Below are 19,472 nucleotides of genomic sequence, written 5' to 3'. Positions count from 1 at the left end.
TAGTTATTAAGCAAGCTTTCGGGTTCAAAAACCCTCCATCAGGCTAAGGAAGTTTCAGCAGTTGGCGTGTGCTCTTCCTGGACGGAATGGCTGGGCCCTGCCCCTGGCTTCTTTACTTTTCATTCCATCCAGGAAGAGCACACGCCAACTGCTGAAACTTCCTTAGCCTGATGGAGGGTTTTTGAACCCGAAAGCTTGCTTAATAACTATTCTCCAACTATGTGGGTTGGTCTAATAAAAGACATCAAATTCACCCAAGGAACCTTGTCTGCCTATGTCCTTAGACCAACACGGCTACAACCTAAACCCTTGCAATAACCTAACACTTTTGAGGTTTCCAACTAAATCTTAATCAGTTATGGCAGTTTTGATATCGTACACTCATTTGCAGTTGCATAAAATTGTCTTTCCCAAGTTATATCCTACCCTAAATAGCATGTTCTTTCTAGTTAAACTTCCTTCAGCCCTGGTTCTAACTAAACTTTAGTGCTTATTTTAAAGGGAAAAGTGTATTTTTGGAAAAGACAGTATCCTTCTTGGATATCAGTCTCTGCTACTTAAATTTAGGTGAACACACAGATTATGACTTTGTGAAACATAATACTGATGCTTCAAACGATTCCGATAATCACCAAAAAGTGCATATCTTTTAAAAAAATAAATAAGTCCATTTAATTTACTGTATTTATTTATTTATAAAAAGCAGGAAGAGACTTTAAAATAATCTGTGAAGGTATCTGGCTTAGAAGGATGCACACAAACACAGGATTATTAATTTACTGCTGTTCACTGGGCATAAAATATGCCCTAATTCTCTTGCTGATTAATACAAACATATTCAAATACTGGAGGCTGTAGTGTGAGCAGTTTCATTAAACTGACTTAAATATTTATCTACAATTAACTCTTCATCGTCTCTGTAGTTTCTCACTGAAAATAACTGGATGTTACATTTAAAAAACTCACAGGGCTAACTTAGTGTTCCCAGTAACTATCTTAGAAAAAGAAACTCGGAAGGATTTCGTACCAGGAAACCTATTTCCTCAAAGCCAAAAAAATATCAACAAATGATGCTTTGCATTCTCCTCTAGGCAAAAGTGACTTGCAACATTACTGCATCTAGAACAATTTAAACTGCTCCTGAAGAGGTAGAAAGCAACAGTAATAAAACTGCATAAATGCTGAAGTGTGGAAATATGAACAGACTACTGTTATCTACAACTAGTACCTGTTTTATTGACTGCACCCTGCGACTTGCAGTAAGAGGTATTAATGTCATGTATTTTCTGGTATCAGCCACAGTTTGAATAAGCAAGACTATGGACAAGCATTCATTTTTACCATTGCAAATTTCTGGGAAACGAGGGGAGAACATGGGTGTTCCAGCTTGCAGCTGCCACATCTCCTCCTCCCTTTGCTTTCCCCAGCATGGTTAAAGGGTGCTGCTCTGTTCCTCCCGGTCCCTGGGGAAGACTGGAGTAGCCTCCACTCCCCCCACATTACCTGAATTGGGGTGACATCAAGCTCAGGAAGGGGCAGGGAGCTTTTCCCTGCCACTCCCCTCCTCCACGTCCCTGAGAGGAGTGGAGCAGCAGCTGCTCCCCAGACTGGGTTCAGCCAGGCTTGGGGAACACATAGGGAACCTCTCCCTGGCTCCGCTCTCAGTCTCCAGGAGTGGAACAGCCAAAGCATACAGGCACTCATTCCTGCACCAGAAACTCTTGCATAGGCAAGAATTTCCTTACTGAAAGAAGCTCTTTCTACCAGATAGAGCCTGTTACCTGCAGGTGAAACTGCAAAACTGCCTGCATGGTCCCCATTTCTAGCTGGAGATGAGCATTTCTGCCACTAGGGATGTAGCTACTGTCTAAGCCTAAAGCTATGTCTACACAGTCACCCAAGTGACCCCAGGACCACAACAGAGAAATAAACCCTATTCATGCCCAAACCCACAAATTAAGTAATAAAGATGGCTCTGGAGAGCATCAGAGTGATTTGGACCAGCCCTGAATATCACCCTGAGCAAAGTGTTGGGTATCAGGACACAGTTTGGGCCTCTGGTGTGTGCCCTGGATCTGCCTATACTGCCTAATTTTTTAGTTTGGGGATATGCAGACACTTAATCTAACAACAAGCAACACAAATGGCATATATGTAACAGAAGATACCAACTCCATATAGAATGGTCCACAAAAATAGCATGAATGAAGATAACTTCAATTAAACCTTTTGTTCATATCAGTCAGCATGATAGTTCTTACCAAACAACACCTTCATCTCCAAAGGCTGCTTAAACTAATTTTGATTCCCTCATTATTTAGAGGTTGTCTCTTAGTATTCAGTTCCTTTTTGTGCCTTTTTGCATCACCCCTGTCCGTGTTCTAGGAAAACATTTGGTGATAATGCACTTTTTAAACTGAATGCGTCTCCACTGGATGAGTGTCGGGATGGAGTTTTTCCTCCTATCAACGAAGTCTCTGCTTCTTTTATTTCCATGGCTCTCTTGTACAGTTCAGCTGCTTTCTCAAAATCTCCACCTTCATAACTTTGGTAGAGAAAAAGTAAAGTCAAATTTGATTAAAACATCCCATGCTAACTCAATCCTGTAGAAGTTTACAAGTCACATGCAATTAATTCAAATTGCCAACAATAAATGTTAGCCTCCACATTTTCTACTAAATACACTAATGCTACACTTGATCTGAGCCTGCAAGTGATTAGCCTACACGTGATCTTAGCCCACAAAAGGCTGAAAAGCGTGTGCTCAAACCAGCCATTTGTTTATTTAAGAGTGGTTTGCCTTGTTGAGAGAACATGGCGAGAGCTACATGCTTACCTTAGCACAGCTAAGTTTTTTAGCGTTTCTCCCACACGAGGATGCATACGACCGAAGCTGTCTTCATAAATCTTTAACGCACGCTCATACAGAGGTAAGGCTTCAGTTCGCTTTTTCTTTTGGTAGGAGAAGGGGAAGAGAAGACTAAATTAAAAATTGGTTATTTAAATGGGTATATTACACTTACTGCCTTGCTTTTACAAATATTAGAGACATTCCTCATCTTTTAATTTCAAAACTCAGCTCAAATAAGTATATGTTGCATGTCTAGGTTTTAGATAAATATCTGTAATGTCTTAAGAATCTTAAAGTAAGGTTACAGACCCCTGCCCAGCACATGGAAGGCAATATAATGGAAGGCAATATAATGTCAAAGCAAAGTATAATCTGCTAAAAGTTTACTGCTCTGGAGACTAAGGAATGAAGCTGATAACATTTCTCTTTAACTTATTTTACGTTTGTCTACAAGTGCAGCTTTATCAGACCTCAAACACTATACAGATCCACACTTGTTCAACACTGCTTCATCAAAGATGAGCACCATCATAGCTGTATGTAGTGCTCTGTCTGAGACTGTATTACACCAGTGCTCGCACATGATGCTCTGACGCCATGCTGCTAAAGATGCCTTTTACGTTTAGTTTAAACCAAAAAGTCCTGATTATGGGATATTTCTATGATTCCAAATAAAATTAAAATAAATTAATCAATTAAAAATAAAAAAAAATAAAAAAATCACATTTTGCTTACTTTAGTTTCCTCTGTTAAGTAAGCTCTTTCAGTTACTCTAAATGGAAATTCTATAAGGATTTGTTTAAATGGAGTTAAATGCCTTTGATATCTAAAACTGTTGAAATACTGAACTATGAAACAAATGCATATGACAGAAAAAAACCTACCATCTGACAATAAAGGACAGCTAGGTTTACCAAGGCAGTAGCTACACTAGGGTGCTTTGGACCAAATGACTTCTGCCGGATTTCAACAGTCAACTCGTATAGAGGTACAGCCTTGTCAAGTTTTCCCTGGAAAATAAATCAGTAGAGTGATACAGCCATTTGATTACAGCCAACATAGAATTCATAGACATTAGGGCTGGAAGGGACCTTGGAAGAACTTCCAGTCCACCCCTTACCCCAGGGACAAGAAGTCAACAGGGGTCATAGGATCCTAGCAAGCTAAACATCCGCCTTTCTCTTGAAGGTGTTCAAAGTAGGTGCTTGAACCACCTCTGGTGGCACAGACCTTGGGGGCTTGGACAGTAAAGAAGTTCTTCCTTACGTCCAGCCTGAAACGGTCTTGGAGGAGTTTATGATCGTTCGCCCTTGTCATCCCTTGGGGCGCTCTGGTGAACAAACATTCCCCAGATCCTGTTAAGCACCCCTGATAAACTTTTAGGCAGCCATCAGATCACCCCTGAGCCTGTACTTTTCTAGGCTGAAGAGTCCCATAGCTCTCAGCCTCTCATCATAAGGCGTGTTTTCCTGCCCTCTGATCATGTGCATGGCTCTCTGGACTCTCAAGCTTCACATCCTTTTTGAATTGTGGAGCCCAAAACTGGATGCAGTACTCCAGCTGTGGCCTCACCAAGGCCAAGTACAATGGAAGAATGATGTCTTGGGATTTGTTTGAGAAGCATTTATGGATGCAAGCCAGTGTTTTGCTCACTTTACTAGCAGCAGTATCACATTCATAGCTCATGTTCATCTTGTGGTAAATCTTGACCCCCAAGACCCTTTTGTCTGTAGTGCTAGCCAGGGTAGCACTGCCGAGCCAAAAGCATGCTGTGTGTTTTTCTTCCCAAGGTGGAGAACCTTGCATTTTTCAGTGTTAAACACCATCAGGTTCTCATCCGCTCATTTTCTGAGCCTGTCAAAGTTCGCCTGGATTGCCCTCCTGTCCTCAGGTGTGGATGCTTTACCCCAAAGTTTGGTGTCGTCGGCAAACTTGGCCAATCCGCTTCTGACTCCAACGTCCACATCATTAACGAAGATGTTGAATAATATAGGTCCAAGTACAGAGCCTCGAGGGACCCCACTGATCACAGTGCACCATGACGATTGACTTCCGTCAACTACCACCCTCTGGGCCACAGTTGGCCAGTTTTGCCAAGAGGTGATCATGGGATACTAGATCCAAGGCTTTTTTAAAGTCAAGATATATGACATCAATCACTTCTCCCTTGTCCAGGTGATAGGTCACCTGGTCGTAAAAGGAAATAAGATGGGTCAAGCAAAACCTACCCACAACAAACCCGTGCTGGCTATCCCTCAGGATGTTGCCATCAGCCAGTCTGTTAAGAATCGTTTCTTCGATAATCTTTTCTAAGGCCTTCCCCAGGATAGAGGTCAGGCTGATGGGCCTGTAGTTTGCCGGATCCACTTTCCTCCCTTTCTTGAAGATAGGCACCAATATGGCTTTCTTCCAATCTTTGGGCACTACACCAGAGCGCCAGGAGTTCTCGAAGATCCATGCCAGGGGCGGGGTTATGATGCTTGCCAGCTCCTTGAGTACCCTGGGGTGTAAACTGTCCAGGCCAGCTGACTTGAAGGTGTCCAGCCTCTCAAGGTGTTCCTTCACAAGGTCATCATTGATGGAGGGTAAGGAATCTCCCTCACCCAGGCCTTCCCATCCCGTAATGGGCACGGGCATCCCATGGGGCTGGTGAAAGACCGATTCAAAGTTTGCTTTTTACCCATTTAGCAAGTTTGCTTTTTCCTGGGTGTCAGTTGTCAGCTGTCCCATCTGGTTTAGCAGGGGTCCAGTGTTGCCCTTGCTTTTCCTCCGGCTCTCCAAATATCTAAAAAGACTTTTTATTGTCCTTGATACTTGTAGCCAGTTGGAGTTCCGTCACAACCTTTGCTTTCCTGGTTCACTCTCTGCAGGTCCGGACCAGTGCAGAATATTCCTCCTTGGATGTGGATTCCGTCCTCCAACCTTTGTAGTTCTTTTTAGACGCAGGAGGTCTGCTAGTTCCCTGCTGAGCCAAGGGGGGCTGCTGTGCCCTTTTGTTGCCTTTCCTCCAAGATGGAATAGACTTAGCTTGTACACCCAGTATTGCTCCCTTAAGTAGCAACCACTCTTCCTGAACTCCCCTCCCCTTTAGGTCATGGTCCCTTAGGGCCTCACTGACAAGCCTCCTGAGCTTGTCAAAGTCAGCTTTCCTGAAGTTGAGAACTTCTGTATTGCTGACTGACTTGCCAGCTTTACAGCAGATGGTGAAGGTGATCAGCTCGTGGTCACTGTCACCCAGCTTCCCTTTGATAGTTAGGTCGCTGATTAGGTCGCCCCCAGTTGCCAGTACCAGGTCGAGCAGCGCTTTACCTCTCGTTGGCCCGTAGACTTCTTGTGTCAGATAGAGCTTATCCACGCACGTGAGGAAGCTTTGCGACCATTCGGATTTGGACGAGCGCTCTTCCCACGAGATGTTTGAATAGTTGAAGTCTCCCATGACAACCATGCACTGGAAGCGTGTGGCTTCAGCCAATTCCCTAGTGAACTCCTGGTCAAGCTCTTGATTCTGGGTGGGAGGTCTGTAATAGACTCCCACCATTGTGTCCCCTGTGCCATGTTCCCCACCAATTATAACCCAGAGGGTCTCCAGTTGTCCACATAGTGGCATAACATCTTTGTCTGAATAAACAGCTTATAAAAACTGCAATTGTTTTCAGACCAACAACTGTAACTTTGTCTAGTTAATGATAAATCAACAGGGAATTGGTTGTTATAGATATCCGCTAAGAGTCCAAACCTACAGGGAGCTTGAGTACTTCTAATTCATTTAAAATCCTTGAAGAACTGAAAGAACTAAGCACCTTGCAGGATTGTGCATCTCTTTTCTAGATGCTACCTCTACTACTGGCATCCCTTTCTCAAACTTACTTTTTCAGTATACAATTTCTTCCACTAGCACAGGGGTAGGCAACCCCCGGCACAGATGCCAGAGTGTGGCATACAAAGGCATTTTGCTTGGCACATGAACCCTGCAGCAGACAGCAGGGAAGGGGCCGGGATTGCGCTTCCATAACAAGGATCAGGTCCCTTATGGCTCCCCTGCTGTCTGCCCCTGGCAAGTTGAGGTTGTGGGAGTTTTTGGCACTCTACCCCAAATATTGCTGACCCTTGTACCAGCATCTAATTCAGGAGAGTATTTTTTAAAGGCTTCCAATTCATATCTGTCAGTCAAAATTATTTCTCCTTTGTTTGCACTAGTACTCCCCAACCTGCCACAAGTGGTAAAGAAGAATGTTTGTTTTCAACACAAAAACAGAAATGTATAATTAAAAAAATATTATCTAAGACTCACTTTTCAACTAGTATTATTGTAGACTTAAGTTTTTTTCTACTCCAGACTTGAATCTGTAACCTCCTTTATATCTGATTTATGGGACATAGTGTTTTTGTTTTATTTTTCCCCCCTGGGGAACATGTTTGGGTTTCCAAAGTACCCTTAGATTTTAAGTCTACAGTTTTCTGTTTCTTCCAAGCATCACTATTTGCAGCCTTATGTCATAAGAACTGTATATAGTCAACAATTAGTCTATGGTGAGTAAATCTCTACAGTCAGGTATCTGACTTTGGTCCATTTTCTGTTCTAGTTTCCTGCACTCAGTTCTTCTACATTTCAGTAATGCCCATTTATTACAAGCTGTGCCCACCGCTGTTCCAAAAGGCGTTCTCAGGCTGCTTTGGCTCGGGTGGCTGACCGGGTCTGCCCCGGTCCTGCGGGTGGCCCCCAGAGGGTGCCCTGGGCGACGGTGGCAGACTCCCGAAACTCACCAGCCACAGCCTTATCTGGACCCTCAGTGGTGGGGTTCCCCCTCGCCGCGGCCTCCAGTGCCATTACGCCTTCGGCGGGCACTCACGGGGCTCCAACCTCCCCTACACCCTGACCAACGCCACCTTTGATCGTGGGTCTCTCAGTCTCTTCTAGCTGACCCCGCCTGGTCTCTTCCCTCGTCCCCGACCAGCTTGACTTGATGTCTTAAGCTGGACTCCGGTCCGAGGACTGCAAGACCCCGAGGTCCTGTTGCCCCTGCGGGCTTCCTCCCTGGCCTCCCTGCCGGCTCTCTCACCGGTTCCTTCACCGGCTTCCCTGCCGGCTCTTGCACCGGCGTCCCAGCTGGTTCTCCCACCAGCTCCGCAGCCGGTTCCTTCACTGGCGTCCCAACCGGCTCCGCAGCCGGTTCCTTCACCGATGTCCCTGCCGGCTTTTCCACTGGCTCCTGCCCTGGCATCCCAGCCAGCTCTTCCACCGGCTCCGCAGCCGGTTCCTTCACCGGCGTCCCCGCCGGCTTTTCCACCAGCTCCGCGACTGGTTCCTTCACCGGCGTCCCCGCTGGCTTTTCCACCGGCTCTGCGACTGGTTCCTTCACCGGCATCCCCGCCGGCTTTTCCACCGGCTCCGCGACTGGTTCCTTCACTGGCGTCCCCGCCGGCTTTTCCACCGGCTCCGCGACTGGTTCCTTCACTGGCATCCCCGCCGGCTTTTCCACCGGCTCCGCGACCGGTTCCTTCACAGGCGTCCCTGCCGGCTTTTCCACCGGCTCCGCAACCGGTTCCCTCCCCCACGCTCCTACCGGCTCTCGTCAGCTCCGCAGCTGGCGTTCTCATAGCTGCGGCTCTCGCCGCTTTCGCCGCTCCCGGCGCTGCTGCAGCTTTCTCTGCCCGAGGCAGAGAAACCCCGTGCATGCTCGCTTGTGACCTCGGGCTTCCCCGTGGGCTCCGTCATCTCCTGCAGCCTCCTGGCGCTGCTCCCAGGGCCGCACTTTATTCCCACCGGGTGGCGTCTCTCGCTGACATCACCCGCTCTCAGCTGGATGTGAGCGCGGCTAACAAAACGCACGTGTGATTTCCCGGTGTGTGCTCCTCTGCTGTCCTTGGCTCCTGCAAGGGGTAAGTACGTGTTTCCTTTTTCGTTGGTTTTGGGCCAGGGTTTCCCTCTAGCCCCGGTGTCCCTGGGACACAAGTGTAGCAGTGCTCTTGCAGAATTACACTTCTGGTGGTGTTGGCGGTAGGAACCTGAAGTGGAAAGAGGTCATCTGATTCAACCTTTGTCATGATTTTTTTCTGCTAGTACCTTTAGTAACAGCTACTGTGCGAGAGCACAGGAACAATTTAGCCCAGAGATCATCAACATTCTTCTACTTATAAGAATGGCAAAATGCAGGAGCACTCAAGAAAATTGTTAAGTCATTTGAATTAAGTTTAAACAAAAAGGAAATGTTACAGTTTATATAGTGAGCACTGAATGTCCAAAGGCAGATTATTAAAAATGATGTTAAAGGTAGGGATTCTAATATTAATTTATTAAAAAGGCTGGATGAGCCAAAATCTGACAGCTAGTATTTGCAAAGAATAAAGCACAAAAAATGGGTTATTGCTAATACTAATAGAACTGATTTTTGAGGTCCCTTCCAGCCTTACTTCTTTATGAAATTTATAAGCAGCACCAAAATGACTGGCTATGTTTCACTGAGCTGACACAGCTCCATGCATAGTTATTCATCCAGAGGCTGACTTCTTTGTTACTCTGCAAGCTGCTGCCAAATCTATAATAAATTCTCAGCTGACTGATATGCTTCACGTGTAACAGTCAGAATAATTCCTAAGGGTCAAAACCATCATCTCTGCCCAAGGGTGCATTTGAACAAATTCCTGCTCAAGGATACAGTATGCAGAGGAATTCAAATACAGCTGTGGAAAAAAATGACCCTGACAATGGCCATAACACTGGCTTTTACACAAGTAGCATATTTTTATTTGTGGTAAATATTCATAAATAAGTTAATGTGCATCATAAAGGAAAGCCAATGGGCTGCATCCTCATGAGCAGGGGCATGCAATTGTCTCGGTGAAAAAAGCAGTGGCACAAATTCATGCTGCTGTTTTTTGCCCCGGCAAATGCCCCTGCATGTGGGATTAGCCCAGGGAAAAATACTCCAGGTGGGGCAGGGGAGGCTGAGGCCAGCACCTGGGCTGGCCCCAGCAGCTTTACTTGGAGTCTTAGGGGCCTCCTAGGGCTCCAGCGGCAGCAATCCAGGTGCATGGAGCCTAGCCAGCAGTTGAAGCATGGCTCTTCAGGGCCAGGCTCAGGTTTTGAGAGGCACGTGCTACCATCACATGCTCCACCCACTTTTTTACCCCACACTATTTTTTTATACTGGGATGTCCTGGTATCAAACTTTGGCTTAGTGCTGCAAATATGCAGCGCGGAGAACAAAATCACGTGTGTGGGATGCATTTTGTGGCTCATGTAGACATGGCCTATGTGTCCTATACATTAAGACAGCAATCAAAACGGCTTTTCTTTAGGTAATGATTGCATTATTTTTTTAATGATCTATAAAAATATATATATCTACTTACCATCTTTTTATAGAGTACCGCAAGGTGTTTCACAGTGTAAGCCAGGGAGGGATGATCAGGGGCTAGTGCTCTCCTCCTAATGTCTAAAGCCCTTTCATAGAGTTCCTCAGCTTTATCATAGTGTTTCTTCTCATTGTACAGAGCTGCCAGATTGTTTAAGGATTGTGCACAGTCTGGGTGGTCTGGTCCTAACACCCGTTCTCTCATCTCCAGGGAGCGCTTCAGAAAAAGTTCTGCTGTCCTACAAAACAAATCCACACAGCAGTACTTCAAATCTGTTCAAAATCTACGAAAACCATTAAATGCAACTGACCTGGCCTCAGTATCTGCAGAAGTGTTAATACCATCTAACACAAATTTCAGGTTGTGAAGTAAATGCAGCACAGCAGTTCAGAGGAACAGGCCTAGTGAATAATTAAGCAACCAACTCAAGAAAGCCAGTAATTAAAGAACAGTATTTTGTCAAACTTGCAGGTAACTAAGCAATCGTTCAGCTCCAACAGTAGGAAAGCAACATCCACACTTTATTCTAGGCAGGTAAATTTTCTGCTTATAGTACACTGGCTGGGTCAGATGTTCATTTCTACCAGTAAGAATTTCTTGACTGTACAAAATAAGGGCTGGAGCTGCAGAATACATGCATGTTCCTGCCCCCTGTCTGGAGAGCTACACAGACAAGGTCTCCAGCCAAAGGCGGTACTATAGGGCTTTTCTCTAGGCCACCCCTTTCTTGGACAACCTGTCCTCTCCCCTGCCTGGGAAGAGGGCAGGCTGTCAACAGACATTGCTCCCATTTTAAATCACCTTGGGTGATCCATGACCAGAGGCACCAGGAAATGGGGCCAAGGACAACTCTCTCTACCCTGGGGCCTGGCTCCCTGGCTTTTAAATCAGCTGGCTGCCCAGCTGCATGGTGTACACAGCGTTTAGAGCCCAGGGCTGGAATCCTCCTAGGACTCCAGTTCTCCAGCCCTGCACCTGCCTCTGCTACACTTCTCAGGTTTGAACCAGAGAAGTGCACCAGATGGCAGCTCTTCTGCAGCAGTAGGAACCCTCTGGGGGCTCCAAGAGAATTCTGCATCAGAAGAACGTCCCTCCCACCCTCTGCCTATCAGGTGATTAGCAGGACAGAGTGTAGGGTCCCCAAAGGGCTTCTTGATAGCCTGCTCAGGGGTGGTCTGCCAGCGCTCTCCTTCCCTCCCTCTCTCTTGAAAGGAGGGACAGGAGCAAACTACTGTGAGTGGGTCTCTCTCTCCCCCAAGAGAAACATACAGACATTCAAGTAAGATTGGGAGAAGGAAAAATCTTCCTCATTAAGTAACCATGCTATCTTTTTGCAGGAGAACAATTTTTTTTCAGCAAGAAATCTCTTGAACATCTGTACAGCTCTCTTTTTTGTGCTGAAAGAAAGGCTTGTGTATGTGGACATCATCTTTTGAATGTTCCCATTTAGTCTGATTCATTCCCTTAAATATGTTAATAATCCTTACTCAAGTGAGTAGTAACACAGGCTTCAATGCAACTTCTCACATGAATCAAGTTTTGCTATCAGGTAGAGCAATTATGGATGTAGAGAACCAGTAAATAGCTATTAGAATGTCCCATTCTTTGCAAACAATTTCAAAGATTGCAAAATAAATTATAAGGTCTCTCTACGTAGTGGAGAGACAGGGATAAGATCTCATATAATGGGCTAGATCGGGGTCAGCAATCCCTGGCATGCGTGCCAGAGCATGGCACGCAGAGCCATTTTGCTTATCATGCCACAGCTCGCCCAGGCTCTGGGCAACTGCTGCTGGCCACGAAGCCTAGGCTGTTCACAAGCAGGCAGCTGGGAGGCTGCAAACAGCTACACCAGGGCCCAGAGCCCTGGCCAGGCTCCATGGCAGTGGTGGCTGCACATGCAACTTGGGGCACATGTACAGCTGCCACTGACATGGAGCTGATGCCAGGGCTCCAGACCTCAGTGCAACCGTTTGCAGCCTCCCAGCTGCCTGCCACAGCTGACCTGAGCTACGGGCAGCTGCAGCAGGAGGCGAGCAGGCTGCAAACAACTGCACCAGGGTCTGGAGCCCCAGCGCCAGCTCTGTAGCGGTAGCAGCTGTACATATGACTCAAGGCGCACAGCCAGGAAGCAGCCTGGGCCAGTGCAACCCTGGCCCCTCCCCTGCTGTCCACCTGGAGGCACACATGCACCTGCCACCAGCAACAAGGACCAGGCCCCTCATGGTTCCCCTACCATCTGCCTCCAGCATGTCAAGTCAAGGCATGGGTGGAGGTTGGGGTGTTTTTGGTACTCCAGCCAAAAATGTTGCCAACCCCTGGGCTAGATTCTAACATGCTATAGGTCAGCATAGCTCCATTGATGTCAATAGAGATATGTTAACTTACATGTTAGGATCTGTCCCAACATGATGAAGAGGGAATAGTTTTCTTTGAAGTCCCTTTTTCAAGTGTTTAAACGGTCAAACTGTTATGTAATTTATTTAGTTACTTTTGGCTGTCTGTTAATATGACATTTGTTTTACAATAGGCCTATGACAAACTGAACAGTCCCCATATAATCCCTGCAATATTCATTTCAACTGGGCAGTCATCCTGACAAATTCTGTATAACCTTGTTCCTGAAGGGGTCAATTTAGTAAACTGAAACTATTCATTTCACATCAGAGATAGAATGACTATTTATACTCAAAAGACAGTTTCAAGCCTAGCATTCCCATGCAGGAACCAAAGATGCTCTCCCTTGATAACAGAGTTAAATTTATAATAGGAGATAAAATTGAAGCTCCTTTCTGTTACTGCTTTTCTTTCAGTTGTACCAAACCATCTCAAAATATCCCTTGAAAGCTCCATTTAAAAAAACAACAACTCAAACCTTCAGGGGACCTTTGCTAGAAGATGGTGCATGATTTGTTTATATATTTGTATAAAATATGCACAAGCAACAATGTGGAACACAAAATATTTTACACGATAATTTATACAAATATTAGCTCTTAATAATAAAACAGACTTTGACTTGAATGTGTAACAGGTAAGCCAGTACAAAACGGCTGTGGTAGAGAAATCCTTTCAGGCTAGTTAATGTTGTTTTTGGTACCTCATTTATACCACTCTGTCATTTTACACTGCATCAAGTGCCCAGATTAGTGTTTCCCAAATTTCTGATACCTGGGACACACTTTTCCCCCCAGATTTAAGTTGGTGGTACACTTCAGCCACCAGTCCACAGGCCAGATTCAATTTGTAGCCCCAGTCTAGCATCACAGGGACAGTCTGGCTGGGGCCCCATCCAGCCCCACTGGGCTACACTAGCCACAGGCCAATTCAGTTCATTTTACATGATAAACTTCCACCACTCTCGCAGCACATTAGATAATCTCTGGGCCAGATATTGATGCAAAGATGTTAGCATTATATATAAACATACACACACTTTAATCTATTCATAACTCTTTACAACACTAGCATTTGAATACAAAATATTTGCTATATGAAAAATGTCCTGCTGTTAGAGACAGAACACTATACAATAGGCTGATACAATAGGGAACCATTATAAAAAGGTATAAATAAAAACGAGGCATCTACAACCTGTAACACACCTTAAGTAGCAGCACCCAGGGGGTGCATAAATACATGCGCTTTACTGCGGAGTAGACTAATTAACTGTGAGGGGCAGTACTGTCTTACGATGGGATAACTACACTGAAACGCACATGCAGACAGTGACGGGAGATGGCTGGGGCATCAGGCTGCTAAAGCATGGGGGCTGCCTAACACAGCCACATGGCTCTGCACTCTCAGCACCCTCAGGCCCCAACCAGCCCCTCCACTGCCTGATGCTGCTCCCAGGACCCCTGGGCTGTCCCCCCTGCTCTGCCAGGCCAGAGCTGCTCCGCCCTAGCTTAAATTGCTGCTGCCCCAGGTACACATGTAGACGCTGCACTGGGGAGCAATTTCCTCTGGCTCAAACAGCTTCAGAGTTTATTGCATTGCGTTAATTGCACATGTAGATTCACCCAGGAAGGGCAATGGCTTGCTAAATATCCATGTTAATGGTGGTCACTCTACATTGGCCCAGGTAATACTGGAAGTCTCATAACAAAAGCCATAAAAGAAATTGGATAGGACGCTGCGTTTAGTATTTGGTGCGTTTAATCTTAGCACTGAGAATTCTTCAGGTGGTTCCACATAACATGCTTTTTTCTTGATCCAAAAAGACAATCAATAGATGCGTTACAACACTACTTACTCCAGGTTATTCTGCAGATAGTAGAGAACTCCGAGCTCGTTGAGGGTTCGTGCATTATCCGGTGTGTCTTTGCCTAAGGTAAGCTCTTCCAACTGAAGGGCTCGTTGACGAAGAAGAGCAAATCCACACTAAAGCAAAACACAAGATAAGGAAAATCTTTCACTATTGCAGAAGTTTAATGCATATCACTGAAACTCACTTCTGTGCAGAAGAACTTCAGAAGGTCTTTGCATGACAAGGGTCCCATTTTTATCCCTGTTTTGAGAGCAGTGACACATAGGACTCCTGCTTGCCCAATTTCACCCATAATATACACTTAGTCTGTTATTTCCCACTTTTATTTTCCCTGTACAATGCACTCTAGTTTTCTTAAACTTTCCAGTCTGAGCCATCTGTTTAGATTATTTAACACTTCTTAATGGAATTCAAAACCAATGTCCCATTCTAAAGTTTAAATAAAACCACTGTAAGACATTATTCAAGGATTTTGTAAAACTTTAGCATGTTAAAAGTTCGGTTGCTCTTTTAATTTTTACTTTGTATTCATGAAAAAAATACTTCAGTAATGCTTAAAACACTTAAAATACTTAAACTATAGTTATAGGGCTAATAAAATGCTTGCATAACTAAAATTATTACATAAGCTGACAAAGTAAAATCCCAGCAACCGGAATTTATTTATCTTGAAATAACCATGCTGGGAAAATAACATTTTTGTTGCTTTTCTGCAGGGCACTGCAAATGCATAGTTCCTAGCTGGATTCTTGTTATACAAGCACTCCTCCCTCTCTACAAGGCAAAATAATCTCTGACACAAGAATCCAGCTGGATATTATACATAAACAAATAGAAGGAAAATGAGAAAAAAATTTTTTGAAGATTTGGGGGGGGGGGGCCAGACGACACAACCTTGGCCTAGTAAGTATGACCAAATGTAGTGATTAAGGCTTTTGTCACTACTGGGATTACCCATGGCAATACGTACTTCACTGAGCAGTGTTTGTAGAAGCAGCTCTGCACTGGACAACTACAGATACCTTCTCCATTCTCATTTTACAAATAAGATCAGTGCAAATTCTGAATACCATAAAACCTGATATCTGCAGTATGTTTTTACATCCACATCTTTATAGTCTAGTAATCACCAGTATATATCAGTTGCATTTATCTACCTGTAATCCCACTAAAGCTGAAAAAGCATCAGTTTAGGAGGCCAATTCTCCTAAACTGATTATATCAGCCAGCAATGCTTTCAATAATCTAGAGCATTTGAGCACTGAATTTCTAGAACTGTTCCGACATTTAACAAAGTTACATCTTGCCCATATTTTAATTAAGTAAACTATCAGATCTTTCTTTACCGAACTGCCTTTCCGCCTTGCTGCTTTTTGTCGTATTTTAAAGGATTTCTTCCTCAGCTGTTCAGCTTGCTCATATCTGAAAAGAATCATTTAAAACATTAGAAAGCTATACATAGCAGCAGTGTATGATCTGGGTATGGTTTTCAAAAGCATTTAAGTGACATAGGGTGCACCTACCCATGACACTTTAATGTGCATTAGTTTAAATTAATGCACATTAAAAATGGCAAATTTAGGCTATTCATGCCTAAAATTGATACCTGCAAATGCAGGTATCAAATATAGGTACAAATAGTTAAAGCGCATTAATGTGTAGACACATGGAAGTGCATTAACGCTGCGTGTGGAGTGACTTGGGACTAAATTTAGTCCCAAGTCACTCCACACGCAGCATTAATGTGTTTTAACGCCTACACATGTAGACACATGCCTAAAACCTGCTTAATTTAGGCACGCTTAAATACACATGTAGACATACCCATAGTAACACAATTCCCCCTAAAAGTTACTGAAGTACTTTTGAAAATCTCACCTTTCATCAAAAATGAAAGTACACTAAATGCTTAAGACTAGACAAGGGCTAGGGACGGAAATTACACAGACTGGTATAAATGATTGGAAATCAGTTCAAATCTGTAACAACAGAAGTTCAGTGCACATAAACCACTTTCAAAATGGCCAAAACTGGTTTAAGATAAAGCTGGATGGATGCAGCATCAGACTTAAATTGTTTAAGTTAAATCAGTTTAGTGAACTTCTGTCCCAGATCCCCTACAGATTCAAGTTAAACTCACAGTCCCACAACATCCCAGGATACTCTGCACCTCCACAACAGGACCCTTTGCACCCACAAGGTGAGTGGACTAGCCTTGGCCAAAGCTGTCTGCTTGAGCCTAGCAGGGAGGTGTGCTCTAGCACCCCCTGGCTTCTGGCCTGGGAAACTGCAGACATGTGGCTACACTTCTGGAATCGGAGTTGAATATCTGTTCACTTGCTTACCAGTTCAATCTACACAGCTCAGACTAACCTGCGAAGACTGAACCAATTCAGCCTCAGGCTTTATGATGGTCTGTACTTAGCCTAGGAGTACAATCAGGGTAGAAAGGTTCTCTTATTATTCTGACCCTGTAAGCAGGTTATAGAATCCTACCTAAAAATGTTAATTGCCAATGGATGGTCTATCTTGTTAACTTCAACCAGAATATAAGGGAGATTACAGTTATTTTTCATAAAGGGGACTGAGGTACAAGACAGAACATTTTAGGGGCATTTGGAACAGGAAACTTCAGCTAAGCTACTGTGATTTCAACTGCCCATAAAAGAAAGTCCTTAAGAGGGATGAATTGGGCACTAGTTTAGAGTGTTTGTGGTACATCTCTAGGACTGAGGAGGGAAGGATTCAGTGTCTTCAACTCAGTTTCATTTGTGGATAGTTTGTGGGGTCTGAAAAATAATCCTGACAAGTGCCTCTAGAAATACAAGCATAAACAGGTGGTTCTGCAAAGCCACAAGAAAATACTTTACCAAAGAACTATTTGAATGGCTGTTACCTAAACAAAGGCATAGGTACATGAACAGGATATCAAGAGAAAAAAGGGGAGCATGGATTTAATGTGGTAAGTTCATGTGCGTGCTCTTACCCAAGAACAAAAAAGGGCTAAAATGTGAGAACCTATTCCTTTCTCAGAAAAAAGCAAACTACTGTGGATTAGCCTTCATTTACTGTGGATTAAGAATGTGGATGTGGATAGTTGCTGTGGAGAAGCCTACATGTGAAGCCTTACTTCACAGTAACTTATTTTATGGGTCCATGCCTTAAGTCTCCAATATTTTTCCCCCACATGAATATTATTTTGGCCTCTGGAAACAATGGAGGACTCCTTTCTTTGGACCTTCAATATCTTGGGATATACAACAGGAAGAAGACTGGTCTCTTAAGAAGTGTCAGGAAATTTTTAGGACATTCAAGTATGTGGAAGGAGGAAGGACTACAGTTAGAGAATTAGAGAATCCAGTAAAAGCACTGGATTACAGTTAAGACGACCTTGACTCTGTCAATGACAGAGCCATTTATTTGATGTACATACAGAGTAAAGCATTTTACCTTTGTGCCTAATGGGGAAACCATTTCTTACCTCACTGGGCAATAATAAAATAAAGTAAAATGTTGTATTTGCATACACTTTGCCGTTCTAGATAACAGTGGCATCTCCACTTAGTCTTGCAAAATTCAACCTACACTCTTGTCTGGGGTTAGTACTTCAGTTCGTCAGATTAGCAAAAATATATTTAGGAGATTTTTTTCCCTCCCATTATCACAGGCACACTGATAAAGACAGGCAAAATGATGTTAACAATGATACCTAACTCTTAGGTCATGCTGGTTCATGACTATTCTGCATGAACATTTAAAAAAAAAAAAAAGTCTTTGGCATGTTCAATTAAACTATATACATATAAATAATACCCTTTTGCTAAGCCTCTGCTACTCATCTCTCTCTCTCCTTTTGACACAGATATATTGTTTTTATGTTGCTGACAGTTATACACATAAATTAACCTATTAAAATATGCAACCATAGCAATGAATAGATAATATAATCACTTTGAAAGACTTGAACATTTTGAGAAAATGGGGAAAATAAAAATTCTGTTAATATTACTTGTTTTGTTTTTGGTACAGCGTTGCAAGTGCATCAAGTTCACGAGCAACTCTGGGGTGTTCAGCTCCATAAGCATTTTCAGAGATTTCCAGAGCCTGTTTATATAATGGCTCAGCATTTCCAAACTTCTTCCACTGCATGTAAACTCCTGCTAACTGATGAAGGGACTGGGCTACTCTTGGGTGATCTGGATCCAGCGCAGTCTCTCGGATCTCCAGAGAACGCTGAAGGGGTGCAACAGCCTGTAATAAGTAAATTAAGAAGAAGATTATGGCAAGCAAGATTTTGTATAAAGCAGACTGGAACAGAACACTGTGTGCCATGCTCTGCTGAAGTTTCATGCTTGTTTTTACACTGGTCCAGAGATGCACTTACCTGACTGAGAAGGCCTAGGTCCTTAAGAAACCGGCCTAGAGTCTCATAAAGATCAGCCAGACAGAGCATACTTTTCTCTCCCTCACAGCTTTTTTCATATTCCTTTAGAGAGTTAAAATATTCTGCTGCCATGGAGCTCTTATCTTTCCCAACAAGTTGCCAGTAACTCAGCAATTCTGCAAAATGCCCCCTGTTGTAATAGGGAAAATATATTAGAAGTAAAATACAAAATAACAAATATAAGTACTCAGAAACCCATCCTCTCAGCTAGATTTCATGGTGTAAGGGGTATGTATATGGAGGCCACAGATATCCTCCTTACACTACAAAGTGGCTGCAGAACTGCTCTATGAAGGTTACTGCTGTGTAACATATAAGGTGGTTGATATATCCCCTTAACTCCTTTCCCAATTGTGTTGACTCAGAATGAAAAGATTCTCCATGACAGCAGATTCACACACATACCCACCCCCAGCGCACATCTTCACAGCACCATGGTTAAGAGTCAACAAGGCAGGGTCTATCCCACACAGCAGAATATGCAGATGCATCCTACACTGAAGCATGGTTACTACCACCATTTAATGCTTACTAGCACCAACAATTTTTTG

The 19,472-nt window shown here is 43.9% G+C and overlaps 1 protein-coding gene across 4 annotated transcripts in view; it reads right to left on the bottom strand.

Annotated features, from left to right (window-relative positions):
• Positions 1-207: 207 nt before the first annotated feature.
• NPHP3 (nephrocystin 3) overlaps positions 208-19,472 on the bottom strand; it is a 43,120-nt gene continuing 23,855 nt past the window's right edge. For all 4 annotated transcript variants that reach the window (XM_014602517.3, XM_019483549.2, XM_019483548.2 and 1 more), the window contains 8 exons: positions 18,862-19,051; positions 18,487-18,728; positions 15,824-15,899; positions 14,463-14,590; positions 10,205-10,445; positions 3,736-3,861; positions 2,837-2,952; positions 208-2,545 (listed from right to left, as the gene is read on the bottom strand). In XM_014602517.3, coding sequence (XP_014458003.1) covers positions 2,365-2,545; positions 2,837-2,952; positions 3,736-3,861; positions 10,205-10,445; positions 14,463-14,590; positions 15,824-15,899; positions 18,487-18,728; positions 18,862-19,051 — 1,300 coding nt within the window. In that variant the 3' untranslated portion in view covers positions 208-2,364. The remainder of the gene's footprint in view (positions 2,546-2,836; positions 2,953-3,735; positions 3,862-10,204; positions 10,446-14,462; positions 14,591-15,823; positions 15,900-18,486; positions 18,729-18,861; positions 19,052-19,472) is intronic.

The sequence above is a fragment of the Alligator mississippiensis genome, chromosome 5 (genome assembly GCF_030867095.1).
Source record: "Alligator mississippiensis isolate rAllMis1 chromosome 5, rAllMis1, whole genome shotgun sequence".
Classification (NCBI taxonomy): domain Eukaryota; kingdom Metazoa; phylum Chordata; order Crocodylia; family Alligatoridae; genus Alligator; species Alligator mississippiensis.
This window is presented reverse-complemented; position numbering and strand designations above follow the sequence as displayed.